Genomic DNA, 15,762 nt, shown 5'->3' on the forward strand with positions numbered 1-15,762 from the left:
ACGCTGGTAAAATTCTTGTACGCTCTGAGATACCATAGGCCTATGGTTACTGCTCTTGTAATTTATTCAAATTAGATTACTTAGAACAGATCGTTTTTGTATTTTTCTAGACCATTTGCTGATAGAGTCTATTTTATCTGGATTTTCCATTTGTGTTGCTATTAAGTAATCTGAATAATCAGCTGTTTGATTATTGGAACTGGTCTCTCGTGTTTCATTACGTAAATAGTGAGTGTATCCGAATCCTACGTAACATTTGCCAAAAGGTCTTTAGTAATCAACAGTACCAAAAGGAAGTTGGTACAAACCATAGTTAGCGATACTAACGTCAACTAGCACAGCGAATGTATCTAAATTCTAATCGAGTTTCCTGTAGCAAATGTATCAGCCGGCTGTGAAATGCGCACTTGACAAGGTGAATAAAGTCCAGTGAAACATAACTTTCAGTCTGTATGATAAAATTAAAGTGTCATTCGCTACAGTTACAGCTCTTCCATCACGTTCAGCTGAATACTGTCTTTCACATACATACCAGACATGGACTTCTGCGCGTTTCCACTTAGGAGAAGTAAATGTTTCATACATTTGTGTCTAAAAGACCTTCCGTCAACTGCGCATTGTGCCATCAGTGCAATGCACGTCAATTATGTAATTAATTGCTGAATATTAGTCATGTTAATGTTGTTTAATTTTTATAGTGTCTGTGAGTGTGAGTGCCGATAGGTGCAAGTATGTCAGCTACTGTATTCCGTTTGTTGTGTTTGTGTCACACCATCAGTCGCCTAAAAGTTCAGAAGGAATCTCCTTCTCTCCACACATAAAAATTCTTATTAATTATTTCGCAAGAGGTAGCTTGCCTGTACTATTTTTCTGTGAAGTGCATTACCGAGCTGTTAGCTGCTGCCATACAAGATCGTTGCTGATCCAAAGTCCGATGCCTCATATCCAAAGAGTCTATTCCAAACTAGGAATGACTAATTAAAAGAAAAGAGATGTAGCATCGCAGCAGCTAGTTTAATTTCTCTTAAAAATAACAGAAATTTTTCATTAAGAGCATATTACATCCAAATCACAGACAACTGATGAAAAACATGGTCGCAGTGCTTCTTCAATGCAAAAAGTCTACAAGTAACGCAACGGTGCACAGCGGTATTTCAAACATTAGTGGCACAGTGGAATGTACTACTGCAGCGGGAACATTGTGGTGAAGAACATTTTGAGTGGTGACGCCCAAGCTGCTGCACGAGACGGGGCCCTGCTGCTCCCGGTGGCTTCAGAAGTAGCGCTCTTTCTGCTCGTGGCGCCTCCTGTTCCTGTCACCCTCTTCGGACGAGTCGGAAGAATCTGACCGCGATTCGGGGACCTCCACGCTTTCGCCGTAGGCGTCGCTCGGCGAGCGCAGCTGGTCCGGGCACTTGGTCCTTGCGTCGGAGGGACACTCGTCGGGGTCGTCCAGTCTCGCGAACTCTGCAACGGAAACGGGACAAGGTCATCAGCTGTAATATACAGCATAAGGATTTAGGTCAGCACTTACAAAACTCTGATAATTTGGATTACAGTGTGTAAGTTTCAGATATTTCTAACTTCATTCACAATTGTAATGTTTCGGAGCGCCAGTTCTCCAGGTCATAAACAAAACTTGGAGAGAATACTACCAGACAGTATTTCACCTTTTAATGAAAACGGGCTAGTGGCCCAAGTGAGAACATAGCGAAAATTTTAGTAGAAGATACAGCTTATGCACATAAGACAGTCATACAACGCTATGGAAAACAGATGACCGTAACACTTGTCAAGATGAAGAAATTCATTTTAAAGAATTACAAAACAAGTAAGTATCTTCCATACAAAGAGGATAAAACGACCTAGAAATTAAATTTCTTATACGCAACTGCTTGCTTATTATATCATTATAAGGACAAAAAAATGAAGAGCAGCTAATACGGTACTCAGCTGCAAACTAATGCCTCCGAATTTTTGTGTGAAAGCTCTTCAAACTTATTCAATAAAACCAAGTTCTACGTCTTTATTCTTCACGTCTACATATTTATTTCTCAGCATAGCAATCTTGGATACGAACACGTTTCTCATTATGAGAGACAGGTTTATTGATGCCCCCATTATAAAATGTTTGACATTGTACCACACAAGCGGCTTGTAGTGAAATTGCGTGCTTATGGAATATCGTCTCAGTTATGTGACTGGATTAGTGACTTTCTGTCAGAGAGGTCACAGTTCGTAGTAACTGACGGAAAGTGATCGAGTAAAACAGAAGTGATTTCTTGCGTTCACCAAGGTAGTGTTATAAGCCCTTTGCTGTTTCTTATCTATATAAACGATTTGGGAGGCTATCTGAGCAGCCGTCTTAGGTTTTTTTTTTTGAAGATGACGCTGTCGTTTATCGACTAATAAAGTCGTCAGAAGATCAAAACAAATTGTAAAACGATTTAGAAAAGATTTCTGAATGATGCGAAAATTGGCAGTTGACCCTAAATAACGAAAAGTGTGAGGTCATCCACGTGAGTACTAAACAGAATTCGTTAAACTTCTGTTATAAGATAAATAAGTCAAATCTGAAGGCAGTAAATTCAACTAAGTACCTAGGAAATACAATTAAGAACAATTTATACTGGAAGCAACACACAGAAAATGTTGCGGGGAAGGCTAACCAAAGACTACGTTTTATTGGAAGGACACTTAGAAAAAGTAACAGGTCTACTATGCCTACACTACGCTTGTCCCTCCTCTTTTAAAATACTGCAGCGAGGTGTGGGATCTTTACCAGACAGGACTGATGGTGAACATCGAAAAAGTCGAAAGAAGGGCAGCACGTTTTGTATTATCGCGAAATACGAGAGACAGTGTCACTGAAATGATACAAGATTTTGGCTGGACATTATTAAAAGAAAGGCGTTTTTTGTTGCGACGGAATCTTCTCACCAAATTCCAATCACCAAATTTCTCCTCCTAATGCGAAAATATTTTTTGACACTGACCTACGTAGGGAGAAACAATCCCCACGATAAAATAAGGGAAATCACAACTCGTACGGAAAGATATAGGTGTTCGATCCTGCCGCGCGCTAGACGAGATTGGATAAATAGAAAACTGTGAAGGTGGTTCGATGAACCCTCTGTCAGGCACTTAAATGTGATTTGCAGAGTATCCATGTAGAAGTAGATGTAGACAAAGGTCGACCCTCAGCATCACCTCTGCTGGCACCACTTCATCACTAGCAAAGTGAAGTCCTCGAAGCTTTTATTTTATGTTTTGGAAATAGATCGTATGGGGCCAAGTTGGGACTGCGTGGAGGATGATTGATGACAATGATTCCAAGGCGTCGTATCGTGTGTGGTCTGGCATAGTCGTGGTGACTATGCTCCATGGACGGACGAACTCTTAGAACTAGAAACTCGGTTATGAAACGCTGTTACTCACGCACTGACATAGTTACGTCATACCCGCCATTTTCTATACTACAACTGAAAGCTCTATAGCAGAGGGCTGCAAATGTGTAGCCAATAACAGTAAAGATATAGAATGCTAGTTACATTTGTTTTATTTACATAACTTCAACAGTTTTCACGTAAGAAATTCGGAGGCATTACTTTTCAGCACACTTTCGTAGAAGGTATAGTTCCAGTCGTATGGCCCACCCACAGTTGCACACGTTTGTCATACAGAGGGCATGATCTCACAGAAGTGCTCTACGGTAGTTTATCCGGTTCATGAAACGCAGCTGCGCAGAACTGTTGGATATAATACGCGAACTGCAATTCTCCTCCGCAGTGTTTCATAGACACGTTATACGTGAGTTTCAAGAGGCGTCCTCTATGCCTACAGGAATTAATACTCATCAAAACCAGGAAAACGTCTTAGAAACTAGTGTTCGGGATCGAACACGTTTTTAGAAATTTACTGTTCTACGAGAGGCGTTCAATGAGTAATGCAACACACTTTTTTTCTCGTCCAATTTAGGTTGATCGAATACGGAATTTGTTGTGGGATATCGTAGAATATTCCCGCATCAGATGCTACTGTCTAATGAAGTTCCAATGTTTGGAAGCGCTATATGTAGCCTTTAAGAGGGCGTCTGTAACGGAGATGCGTTGCAATCAGAGGGCTGTTATTGATTTTCTTTTGGTGAATATACAAAGGCGCTTGCAGAATATGTACGGAGACCTGGCAGTGAAGAAAATCACCGTGAGCCGTAGGCAGAGGCGCTCATCATCACTGCAACAAGGTCACACAGACCTCTCCGGTCTCCCGCATGCCATCCCGCCGCACAGCTGTGATCCTGCGGCATTTAACAAACGATTTTAGCGTGTTCGTCCCCATAACAATGCAAACGAAGTTCCCCTTCTCCATGACACACGGCCTTACACAAGTTTGCACGCCGGAGAAGATCTAACAAAACTTCATTTGACTGTTCTTCCTCGTCCAACCTGCAGCCTGGATCTCGCACCTTACGAATTTCATGTGTTACCCCTACTGAAGCATTCTCTCCACGGGAGGTAATACGTGGGTGTTGGAAGGTTATGGATGCAGCCAGACGTTGGCTACAACGTCAGTTAGTAGACTGGTACCATGCGAAAATACAGACTCACCCAGTTAGGTTCCATAAGGCCATCCCTTGAACAGAGATGATGATTTAAAACAGGGTTTTGGGTGTTAAAAAAATAAAGTTTTGGAGCTAATAGATTGGGGAATAATATGATGTGCTGGTATCCCGAAAAAAAGAAAACCAACCTACTTTCGGAAAAAAGTGTTGTACTACTTTCTGAAGATTCCTCGCCCATGGGTCACTGCTCACTGGCGTAGGTTGTCTTCCTTTTGATATTAATTACTTATTCGTTATCGGTACTGTATCTGTACTCTCGGATTGTGATGCTGTTGTCACGTGTAGGATTTGAAACTGTCTCCTACTATACTCATTCCATACATATCGCTCTGAGGCTGTGCTGACATCAGATGAAGGTTAGTGATTTAGTGAAGTGTAAACAACGTAAACAATGATATGGTGTGCTTTTATTCCCTGCGGAAATGGCAATCATGGTATTCTGCTATGGTGTATTGAAGAAACGAGCCATGTAGCACCGCAGTCAACCTGGAAAAAAATTTCAGCAGTTTGTCCCTGCGACATCATCATTCGCTACAAGGAGAACGGAACACGGTAAACCACATACAGCTGTCACGCCGGATGTGGCTGAGCGATTGTTGCAACGAACTGTAGGCTATCGCGAAAAATATGTGCGAAGAATTGGGGCAGCTGAAGACTTATACCAAGCTCTCATGTCGTCCCTGCTGTTCAAATAATTAAGTCAGCAATATAACTTAAGGGCATGTCGCCTAGCTAAGAGGCTACAAGATGCCACAATGCCTCTAAGGGACTTCACGGCGGAACGCTTAAACCCCTCGATGAAAGCTCTGATTTCTCTTGCTTTGTTACGATAATCATTAATCAGCGTGCAAGTGGGCGTCAACAAAATATTTTAGCGTTCACGGTAGAAAATTAGACATTGAAATGTTGCGAAAAACTGTCATCGCATCGGGGAACGTGTTTGTTTTAATGTTGGACACCCGAAATCATTTATAATAGCGTGATACTCTCTCCTCTTCTTTGCGGTAATACAAAACGAGCTGCCCTGCCGTGGTCTTTACCATTGTCCTGATAAGGATCTCGTACTACACAGTAGAACTAGGGCAGAGGACAAGTGTGCTGAAGACAGTCTATTTAGTCGATATCTTGCATCTTGTAAGCAGTCTTCGGTTAGCCTCCGCACATCATTATCTGTGTGATCGTTGCAATTTAAGTTCGTAAGTATTATTCCCAAGTATTCAGCTGAATTTATAATTTTAAGATTTTTGTGATTTGTCGTGTAACCGAAATTCAACGAAGTTCTTTAAGTACTTATGTGGATGATCTCATTTTTTCATTATTTGTAGTCAATTGCTACTTTTCGTACCCTACAGATATGGTGTATTAATAATTTTGTAATTGGTTTTAACATTCTGTTGACTTTACTAGGCGCTAAATTACAGTATCATCCGCAAACAGTATAAGATGATTGCTCACACTGTCTGCTAAATCATTAAAGTAGATTCGGAACTTCAGAAGTCCGATAACTCTTCATTGACGGCGAACTGTCACTTTCCTGACAACAAATTACGAACCGAGTCACACAATTGAGACGACACTCGACAGACACGCCGTTTGATTAGAAGCCACTTGTGAGGAACGGTATCAAAAGCATTCTGTAAACACGGCAGTATGACATCGATTTGAGATCCCCTGCCGGTAGCACTCACCTTTTTATGAGGACAATATCTTAGTTCCGTTGCACAGGAACGATATACTCCGAAGCCGTGCTGTGTTACAGTAGATCTGAATTATACTTGCTGACGATTTGTGATGCACACAGAATGGAATAGTAAATAACTACACAGATGCAGTTTCTCAATTTACCATCCAGACAAGCTTTAGTATCAATGTATGGACAGGAGTTCTGAATCAAAGACTCATAGGAAATTCCGTATTATCAATGCCTCAAATTCGTCACCCAGAAGCATTGGAAAAGGCAGCTAATGTACTCGTACTTTATGCTCGTCGCCGTGAAACAATATTTTGTACGCCTCGTATAGCAGTATTTAACATAAAGGTTTGATGGGCGATAGATTGGTTTAGGAAAGGTCGAATAGCCTCTCCTATCAACTGACTTTACTCACTTGTATTTCTGCCTATACGGTGCTTTAAACACATTGATGTATTCCATACTCGTAGAAAACAAGCACATACGTGACGAAATCCGTGGACACTCAGATGTATTCACACGATTCGAGGTTCTTTAAGGATGTGCAGGAATGGATTCTCACGACGGACGTGCTTTACAGTGAAACGTACTTGGAGTTTGCAAAGGTCGTCCTTGTATGTCATGATGTACAGATCTACTTATACAGTATTCTGCGAAACATTTTTGTGATTATTTCGCATTTGTGTATTCCAATAGCGTGACAGAATCTGTGGCGCGATTATTAGTTGCACTGCATCGACATACTCGTTTCCACCTCGAGATCTGTTCCCAAATGAATGTAATTTCACTAGGGAATGGGTTCTGAAATAGCGAATTGGCCATGCCTTGGCAAAAACACTCGTGCCACGCATGTTCAGCGATTGCAACACTGGTTTGGTATTAAAGTGTGGGCAGTTATTATGGACGATCACATGATTGGGCCATACGTCCCTCCAGAATAACTGCCCACTCTTTAATACCAAACGAGTATTGCAATCGCTGAACCTGCGTGGCACGAGTGTGTTCGTCTGCCAAGACATGGCCATTTCGCAATTTCAGAACCCATTCCCTAGTGAACTTACATTCATTTGTGAACAGATCTCGAGGTGGAAACGACTACGTCGATGCTGTGGTGCGGGAACCACATGCAGTGGGTCACGCATTGTGGAAAACCGGCTGGACCCATAGTATGCACCCTCTGTACTCTTGTAATTCTGCTCACGCAGAACATCCCACACCATACTCCTACCCGCTGCACGTGCAAGTGTCCGAGTACTCCTTGACTGGTTCTCTTCAACGCTCTGCAGTACAGCTTCAACAAAATCGGGCGTTCAACGTGGCCGTGGAGCGCCACAGTTACGCCCCAACCCTCCCCCCCCCCCCCCCGCCCCAACGGTGAAGGTACCAGTGTCTCGGAGTCGCTGCGCAATAGGCTAACCGTTTGTGCAATGGCGTGTACATTGCGGAAAGCGTTCTTGATACAGCCGAATAGTAGCGTTCTTGATACAGCCGAATAGTAGCTTTTTCTTTAAAATGATCATCGCCATACATAATAACGATGTCTGTGTATTCTGAAAACTTTTACTGCATCGGAGACGCACAGGCACTGAACAGGTCTCGCAGCGAGAGAGATAATAAGCGACATTATGTGACTGTCTGACATAGTGCACGTCACCCGTGTACCATTATAAATACGAGAGCAAGCATCTCTCATTCTTTTCTCTTTCCTTCAGCAGACGTGGACGCGTTGCTCATCTGAATTGGAACGGTACGTTTACGGAAATGGGTTCCTGTTCAAAGCAATGTGTATTCACTCCCCTGTAGAAGTCTAAGAAGCTTGTAATGGGAATTTATGAACACCCTGCATAATATATGAGTTAATATTATTGCAAGGAATTTCTGATATTAATGTTTATTAGCTTTATAAAGAAAACTTACATTGAAGATGAAGATTTTGGCTACACTAACGTTTTTTGTCGTGTACCAATAAATTTCGAGATATTTTCGTTCTTGCTATCATTTAAAATTTTCCCTTCAAACTTTATAATAAATTTTTAATTAACATAGGTCGTGTTTTTAATTTTATATCTAGATAATACTCAGTCAGTGTTTTACAACGATAACATGTCAGTACCCCCACTCAGGATATAGTGCTAAGTACCAAATAAAGCATTACCCAAAAAAAATGCCTAAATTTTCATTAAACACTAAATCAGAAGGAGCGATCTGTCTCGTGGCAGATATCTACAACAGAGATTACGACAGCAGGAAGCTTACGTCACACACGTATACCCACAAAATCTGTATTTAAATCGTGTAATTATATATACGATCTAAAACACTGCTTGCATACTGCTCCTTAGTGTTAATTTTTACTTTCACTGAATTTCTGCGTCTCTTATTCTACACAACGATGTGCTGCTGTCATTAAGTATCTTTTATTGCATTCACAAACGCTTTGGTTTCTACTACAGACAAGTGTGTACGTTCACTTATACTTTAGTGTTATTTCTCCAGCTATTAGTATCGAGACGCGGCGCTACGAATGTCGCTTATTATGATTGTAACGAACATATGTGTTCAAACATTCGTTTTCTGTTTCTGAACTATGATGTGACATTTGTGCAAAATGTATTCTGTATCAGTGGATATGTTTGACCCTGCTTTGTAAATACTGATGTTTTTCATCCCGTCTTCCGTGTTACTGATAGTATAAGACAGAAGATATACTTAGAATTGGAGTATCGATAGCACTGTAAGACACTTTGCAATTGAGCTCTCTGACCGACAGGTACGGTTTTCCAGACTTCTACATGTTTAAGAATAACACATCTAACTATGTATAGGTGTGTTGTGTTATTATGCAACACGAAATTTGTCTACTTGTTGTTACTGTTTATATGTTGCGTCTTAACAGTATCTTAATGGTATAACTCTCACAATCCCATATTTCCACTCATGTTGTGTATGACATCACGTATTTTGACGACTATAGTACGCACAGTTACGCATGACACGTGAGTTTTTATGTCCAAAAGAGGACGATGTGTCCATCTGAGTTACAGGTAAATACTGTGTTAGGGAAAACACTGCGCCGAGTATAGTAGAATTGTCTTTATGTTGCAACTTCCTTTTCAATACGATGTGTTGTTCCTATTTTCGAAGGACTTCGTAATAGGACACATCCGAGATTAGTAGTTCTGAATATATCACAATTATAAAATCATTGTGGTAAAATGATGATTCTCTCCAAATTTAAGAGAAGCTATGGTGTGAACCCAGAAGAAAATTATTAGTTACAGTGTACTCGATAATATCTGCAGGTTTCATTTCTTCCTTGGGAGCGACAATTTCGTTTCCAATTTTATCTCCTACGAAAAATCGCAAATGAAAAGGGAAAATTGAACGCGTACCGTAATTCAGAGATCTTAAGCTAGTGTGTGCATAAGAATGGGTAAGGAACGAAACTAATTTCAGGACATTGCTCACCAATGTCGGCGCGACATCTGCAGACCCTCAGGAAGCACTCGTTGCTGAACAAGTAGTATGCGCCGTCCGGGTCGCGGACGCACACGGGGCTGTACTCGAGGGTGCAGCGGTCCTCGCACGGCCGCGCCGTGGTCGACCTCCGCCTCGCGCCGCACACCGCCACCACGGCGACAACTGCAACGCAGGCGCGAGAAGCAACATCAAGCTGTCGCTCGTTTATAATCACAAACCACTTCTCAGTGCAGATAACAGTTACTTCCATAATGGGTTTACGTTGTGAGGTGCACGACTGTTAATTAAAACGTTCACTGTGGAGACAGAATTCGTGGGATAGCTCTTTATATCGCATCGAACATCCTTCTGCCCGGCGCTCTGCAGCAACCCCATGCGACATGGACTCGACAAGTCATTGGAAGCCCCACGCAGAAATACTGAGACGTATTTCCAGAATGAGATTTTCCATCAGCAGCGGAGTGTGCGCTGATATGAAACTTCCTGGCAGATTAACAGTCAATAATAGGTTTAGTTACACCAGAGCACTCAGTCCATTCCCTGCAAACACAGCACCCGCCAATATGAAGCCACTACAAGTTTTCACAGTGGCTAGTTGATAAGTTGGATCCATGACTTCGTGAGGTCTGCGTCACACTCGAAACCTACCATCAGCTCTTACTAAGCAAATCGTTACTCATATGACAAGGCCATGGTCTTCCAGTCGTCTAGGTCAGATGTGGTTCCGAGCCGAGGAAAAGCGCTGAGGCGATGTCGTGCTGTTAGCAAAGGTAATCGCATCGGTCGTCTGCTGCCATAGCCCATTAACGTCAGCCGCGCGGGATTAGCCGAGCGGTATAGGGCGCTGCAGTCATGGACCATGCGGCTGGTCCCGGCGGAGGTTCGAGTCCTCCCTCGGGCATGGGTGTGTGTGTTTGTCATTAGGATAATTTAGGTTAAGTAGTGTGTAAGCTTAGGGACTGATGAGCTTAGCAGTTAAGTCCCAAAAGATTTCACACACATTTGAACATTTCACACACACTAACGTCAAATTTCGCCACCCTGTCCTAACGGGTAAGTTAGACGTACGTCTGAAGCTGCTTTCTACGATTATCTCATGAAGTGTTGCTTGTCTGTCAGCACTGACAACTCAACGTATAAGTCGCTGCTCTCGGCGGTCAAATGAAGGCCATCGGTCACTACGTTGCCCGTGGTGAGAGGTGATGCCTGAAACTGGTATTCTCGGCACACTCTTGACAGTGTGGATTTCGGAATACTAATTCAACAATGTCCATAATGGAACGGTCTGTGCATTTAGCTCCAACTACCATTCTTGACTTACGAAGTCTGTTAACTCCAGTTGTGCGGCCCTTATGACAGCCCCGCCAATTCACTGCCCAGCATATTTTTTTTTTTCACCGATACTAACACCATGTTTATAAGTGAACATCGTTGACTTCTGCCACGTCAGTGTGCAAGTACTTCTCGTTGTACATATATCTCTCAATGTTGTTTTGCTAAGGAACTAAAATTTTCGTCACAGATTTTAACGCCAAGGAACCACATAACAGATAAATAGCCGGATATAGTAGATAAAATGTGCACCTGCTTGGTTATCCGAGAACGATAATGTGCTGGTTCCTGCACTTGGGTAGGTGGGCTGGGCCCAGATAGAATCTGTCCGGTGGATTAACGACGAGGGCCGGTGTGCCGGCCACCCTGGATGTGATTGTAGACGGTTTTCCACATCCCATTTGGTCAATACTGGTCTGGTCCCCATGTCCTGCCTCACAGACATTTGAAACCGTTCACACTATTTCATGGCTTACACTAAATGCAGACAGCTGGAGCACACTAATTTCGTCCTGGGGGTACTGACTGGTGACAGGAAGGGCATCTGGCCATCCTCTGACACTGACATTGCCAAATCCGTAGTAACAGGGCCCACCCAAAGTTGAAGTGGGACAAAGGCCCAAGGAAATAATGATAGTAGACAGAAAGTGGATTATGATACGTGCGTACATTTCCTGTGTTATTATTCGGTACATAATCGCAACTAGCGCTTGTGACCATTGCACAGCTGCCTATGCAACCGCCCACTGCACACTTTTTCTATGAACAAAATGATTGTATTTGTAACTGCATGTAAATTCATGACTTAGGCCAAATTCTAAGTCAGCTTCGTCAGTAACGACATATGAATGACAAACACGTTGACGCAGATTCTCTGGTAAATATGCTGGTTCACTGCTTCATATCGTAAGCACATCCTGCTTCGTTCGGCAACATTATTTTCGCTACTTCTCAGTGATTTCCCTCTCATACACCGATAGAAGTGTGGCAGTGCAGTGATGCGTGCAGGATTGTGGTTGAATTCCTCGACTGGCTACTCGTGTTTACGTTTTCGTAGCTCCCCTAAATCGTTTAAGACGAATTCCGAATTTGTTTATTTGAATTTGTTTATTTTCGCCCCTCATCCTTTCGCCACTCGAGTTTGTGCTCCGTGAACACTACCAGGATTTACTTTTACGTTAGATTCCTACGTCTCCATTAAAACTGTATTAAAATTTCTGTTATTTAATTTCTTACTCCTGTACTATTGCCAGCCTTTAGTGTTTCACATCTGTGGTTCCATCACAGATTTCACTGCTATTGGGGGTGCAAATCTTTCACTGTTATCTATCAATTGCTTCAGGAGTAAAAACGACAGTTTAAGTTGACGGTAAAAGAGTTGTAACATTGTCACTAATGACAGAACAACAACATGAAGACGGAAAAGTCAGTAAAATCATTGCATCAAAAGAACAACCATTTTATGTAGAGAACACGCGTTCGTATAAGATGTTCACATAATGACTACGACGTTTATGAAAGATGTCTGACAGGAAGCTAGCCTGTACTGCAGATCTTCGGCTAGGAACAAATGAGTCGTAAATAGGGCGGCACAATGTCAGAAGTGCTTAATATTTCAGAGTAGTAGGAACTAATAAAATGAAACATAAGAACATGAAAATTTATATCCATGTCATTAGTAACAACAACAGCGGAATATGCGGATGCTTAGTATGACATAGACGTTTTGCTGGCTCTGAACATCTCGTTCGGTCACGTTTAGCAGCCACCTTTTTCCATAGTCAGGAAGCATCGAGAAGTCCACTTATAGCTGAAACATACCTCATACATAATTTTTTACGTGAAGATTGGAGATCTAAATACTCGACAGCTCAGCATCCTGAGGTTAATGTCCGCAATTACAAATGAGCAATGAAGAATCGTAGGTAGAAAGGAAATCGCTACAGAAAACTGATACATTAGTTTCTCGCTGGAAGTCAGAAATGGAATATCTTAAAAGATGAAAAAACAGGCAGTGTAAATCTACAGAAGTTAATAAATCTACAGAAGTTAATAAAGTGAAAACAATATCATGTGAGAAAAATACTATTTGATATAGTATGTTTGAAAGAGATTTCGAAGAAATGAAAAGTGTTGTTGTTATTTACAAATGGTAGATGGGGGACTCTATAAAAGGAAAAGGAAAGCCAGAGGTACATCGAAGGTCAGAACTACAGAAAGTAGCAGTGTTGCAGCGTGATATAAGAAAAGAAAAATACCAATATTAAACAAGTATATACTTCAGTAATGTCACCAGAGCGTGAAGCACTGAATATTTTGATATACCAAGTCTATATGGGTTGGCGATAATGTGTAGTACTGAAATAATGTGTAGGACTGAATAGTGAGTGAGGAGTTTAGAAGCTTCAAGAATGGTCAAAGATGTGTTCAGTAATAATCACGATCATTAAAGTACAGAAGGGAATACGATGCGATAAGTTCGGCCAGTCTGAAACCTCAAGCTCGCTAACGCTGAGTGATACACAGAGGAATGCAAAGAGAGATCAGTGATTTCAATGAGTAAATATGAGTTACACTAAACAAATAGAGAAATGCTTGAGAACCAATTTGAATGGAATGTTCTGATAGAGAGAAAGGTTTTACGGCTCGAAATACAGACAAAAATGAAAAACAGCTAATATAATATTAAAAAATATAATTGTTTACGCAAACCTTTGCCCCATACATCAGAATCATAAGATTTTACTTTCACATAGAGTTTCGACATTTACAAAGGAGGCTATCACCACAAAAAAGCAGTGGATGAAACACAAAAATCTAGAAAGTAGTCATGTATGGAAGTTAAACGTGAACGATAAGCGATTCAGACAAGATGGTAACCGAATCTTTTGAAACGTATTGTTGTAGAAAAATGCTGAACTTAAGAATGGTAGACAAGTATCTAATGAGGTGCTGAAATGAAATGAGGAGAAAAGAAATTTATGGAAGAACGTGAGTAAAAGGAGGAATCTTTTGATAGCCTGATACACCAGTAAATGGCTCGTTTGATAATTGAGAGAAGTTTGTGTGGGTGGCCGATCGGTTCTAGGCGCTACAGTCTGGAACCGCGCGACCGCTACGGTCGCAGGTCCGAATCCTGCCTCGGTCATGGGTGTGTGTGATGTCCTTAGGTTAGTTAGGTTTAAGTAGTTCTAAGTTCTAGGGGACTGATGACCTCAGAAGTTAAGACCCACAGTGCCCAGAGCCATTTGAACCATTTTTGAAGTTTGTTTACGTGTGCGTGAAAGGGGGGAAATGAGGGGTAAAAATAGCACAGGGAGCAAGAAGACGAAGGAATTAATATGGTAATGAGGTTTCAATGTATATAGGTTGGTTTCGTTATTCGGAATTGAAGAGGATTACTCACGATAAGTTGGTCGGTAGTGCTTCATCAAACCAGTATTTGGCCTAAATTCCGGATCAGCTGCCAACTGGACTTTTACTACGTTACATTCTCGAGAAAAATGTGAACAGAACATTACTCAATCATAATGGTAATATCAGCAAGCTTGGTTAGGGTTTCTCGACCTGTTTACGAGCACGTCTTTAGCGACGGATTACTATCTCTGTTGGACAAGGATGGGGTATGAACTCTTCGCGTACTTGCCGTCAGCTGTTTAGAAAAATGACAATGAACCTAAATCTGGATAGCTGAAGCAGATTTGTAACCATGGTCACCCAGAATACGGTTCCCGTTTCTTAAATAATGAGTCACCACACCCACCACCTCTTGATAGGGAGGGAAGGGCAAGTAGCACAAGTTTTAAGTGACGCGAGAGTCGTTTGGGTACTGTGAACCACAGGATGTACGATTTCTGTGTATTGCTTACTACCACTACCTCATTTACCTCACAATTTCAGAGTCTGACGAATGCCTCAGTACTCATACAATTGTGCAACAACATCGAGCGAGTGACATTCCATGTAACCAGTGGGTAAAACGAAGTTAAGAGTAAACTGAGATGTTTACTTAGTTTCCAATGACAATAAGCGCTAGGTCAGTTACACGTCCCAGTACTTGACCATACAGTACGGACTTAGCTGTTACAGTTTTAAACCATGAGAATACATGTTTTCATGTACACCATACAACATCACTCTCATTACAAAGTACGAACTGAATATCCTGTCATTCTGTCTAGTATCACAGTGTTCACTAAGAACGCTTCTGATAACGGCGAAGTACTGTATTAAGATGCGTGCGCTTACCAGCAAGGACCACGAGAGCAGCTTTCATTTTTGCGGCTGTTCCAATGCAGCCCTGATATCGTCCGCCATTTATAGCCGCCACAGCCTTACTCAGCTGTTGCCGTTGTGGTTTGCGAAGCTTATCACAAACTTTTGCAGAGTGTAAGCAATGTTCGGATTGCGCCTGACGGCAGTTCTAAAATCAGTAAACAAGAGGATATATCTCGTGCCGACCTTGTATCTATGTTGCTAAATACGACAGATCGCTGACGTACTTTATTGAGAAATAATGAACTTCGTACAATTTTACCACCTCACATACTCTTTTATTTACAACTGGAACAACGGAGCCAAAGTATTATGGAGGCGACAATACTTTTATGGGCGGTAATGCACAGAGTGCTCCAGAAAT

The 15,762-nt window shown here is 41.7% G+C and overlaps 1 protein-coding gene across 1 annotated transcript; it reads right to left on the bottom strand.

Annotated features, from left to right (window-relative positions):
• Positions 1-1,059: 1,059 nt before the first annotated feature.
• Positions 1,060-15,427, bottom strand: LOC126234486 (greglin-like). The gene is made up of 3 exons (XM_049943181.1): positions 15,372-15,427; positions 9,780-9,953; positions 1,060-1,467 (listed from the first exon to the last, which is right to left on the bottom strand). Exons 1-3 carry the CDS (start codon positions 15,397-15,399, stop codon positions 1,274-1,276), a joined length of 396 nt encoding a protein of 131 aa, XP_049799138.1. The 5' UTR covers positions 15,400-15,427; the 3' UTR covers positions 1,060-1,273.
• Between the last annotated feature and the right edge of the window lie 335 nt (positions 15,428-15,762).

The sequence above is a fragment of the Schistocerca nitens genome, chromosome 2 (genome assembly GCF_023898315.1).
Source record: "Schistocerca nitens isolate TAMUIC-IGC-003100 chromosome 2, iqSchNite1.1, whole genome shotgun sequence".
In the NCBI taxonomy this organism is placed as follows: domain Eukaryota; kingdom Metazoa; phylum Arthropoda; class Insecta; order Orthoptera; family Acrididae; genus Schistocerca; species Schistocerca nitens.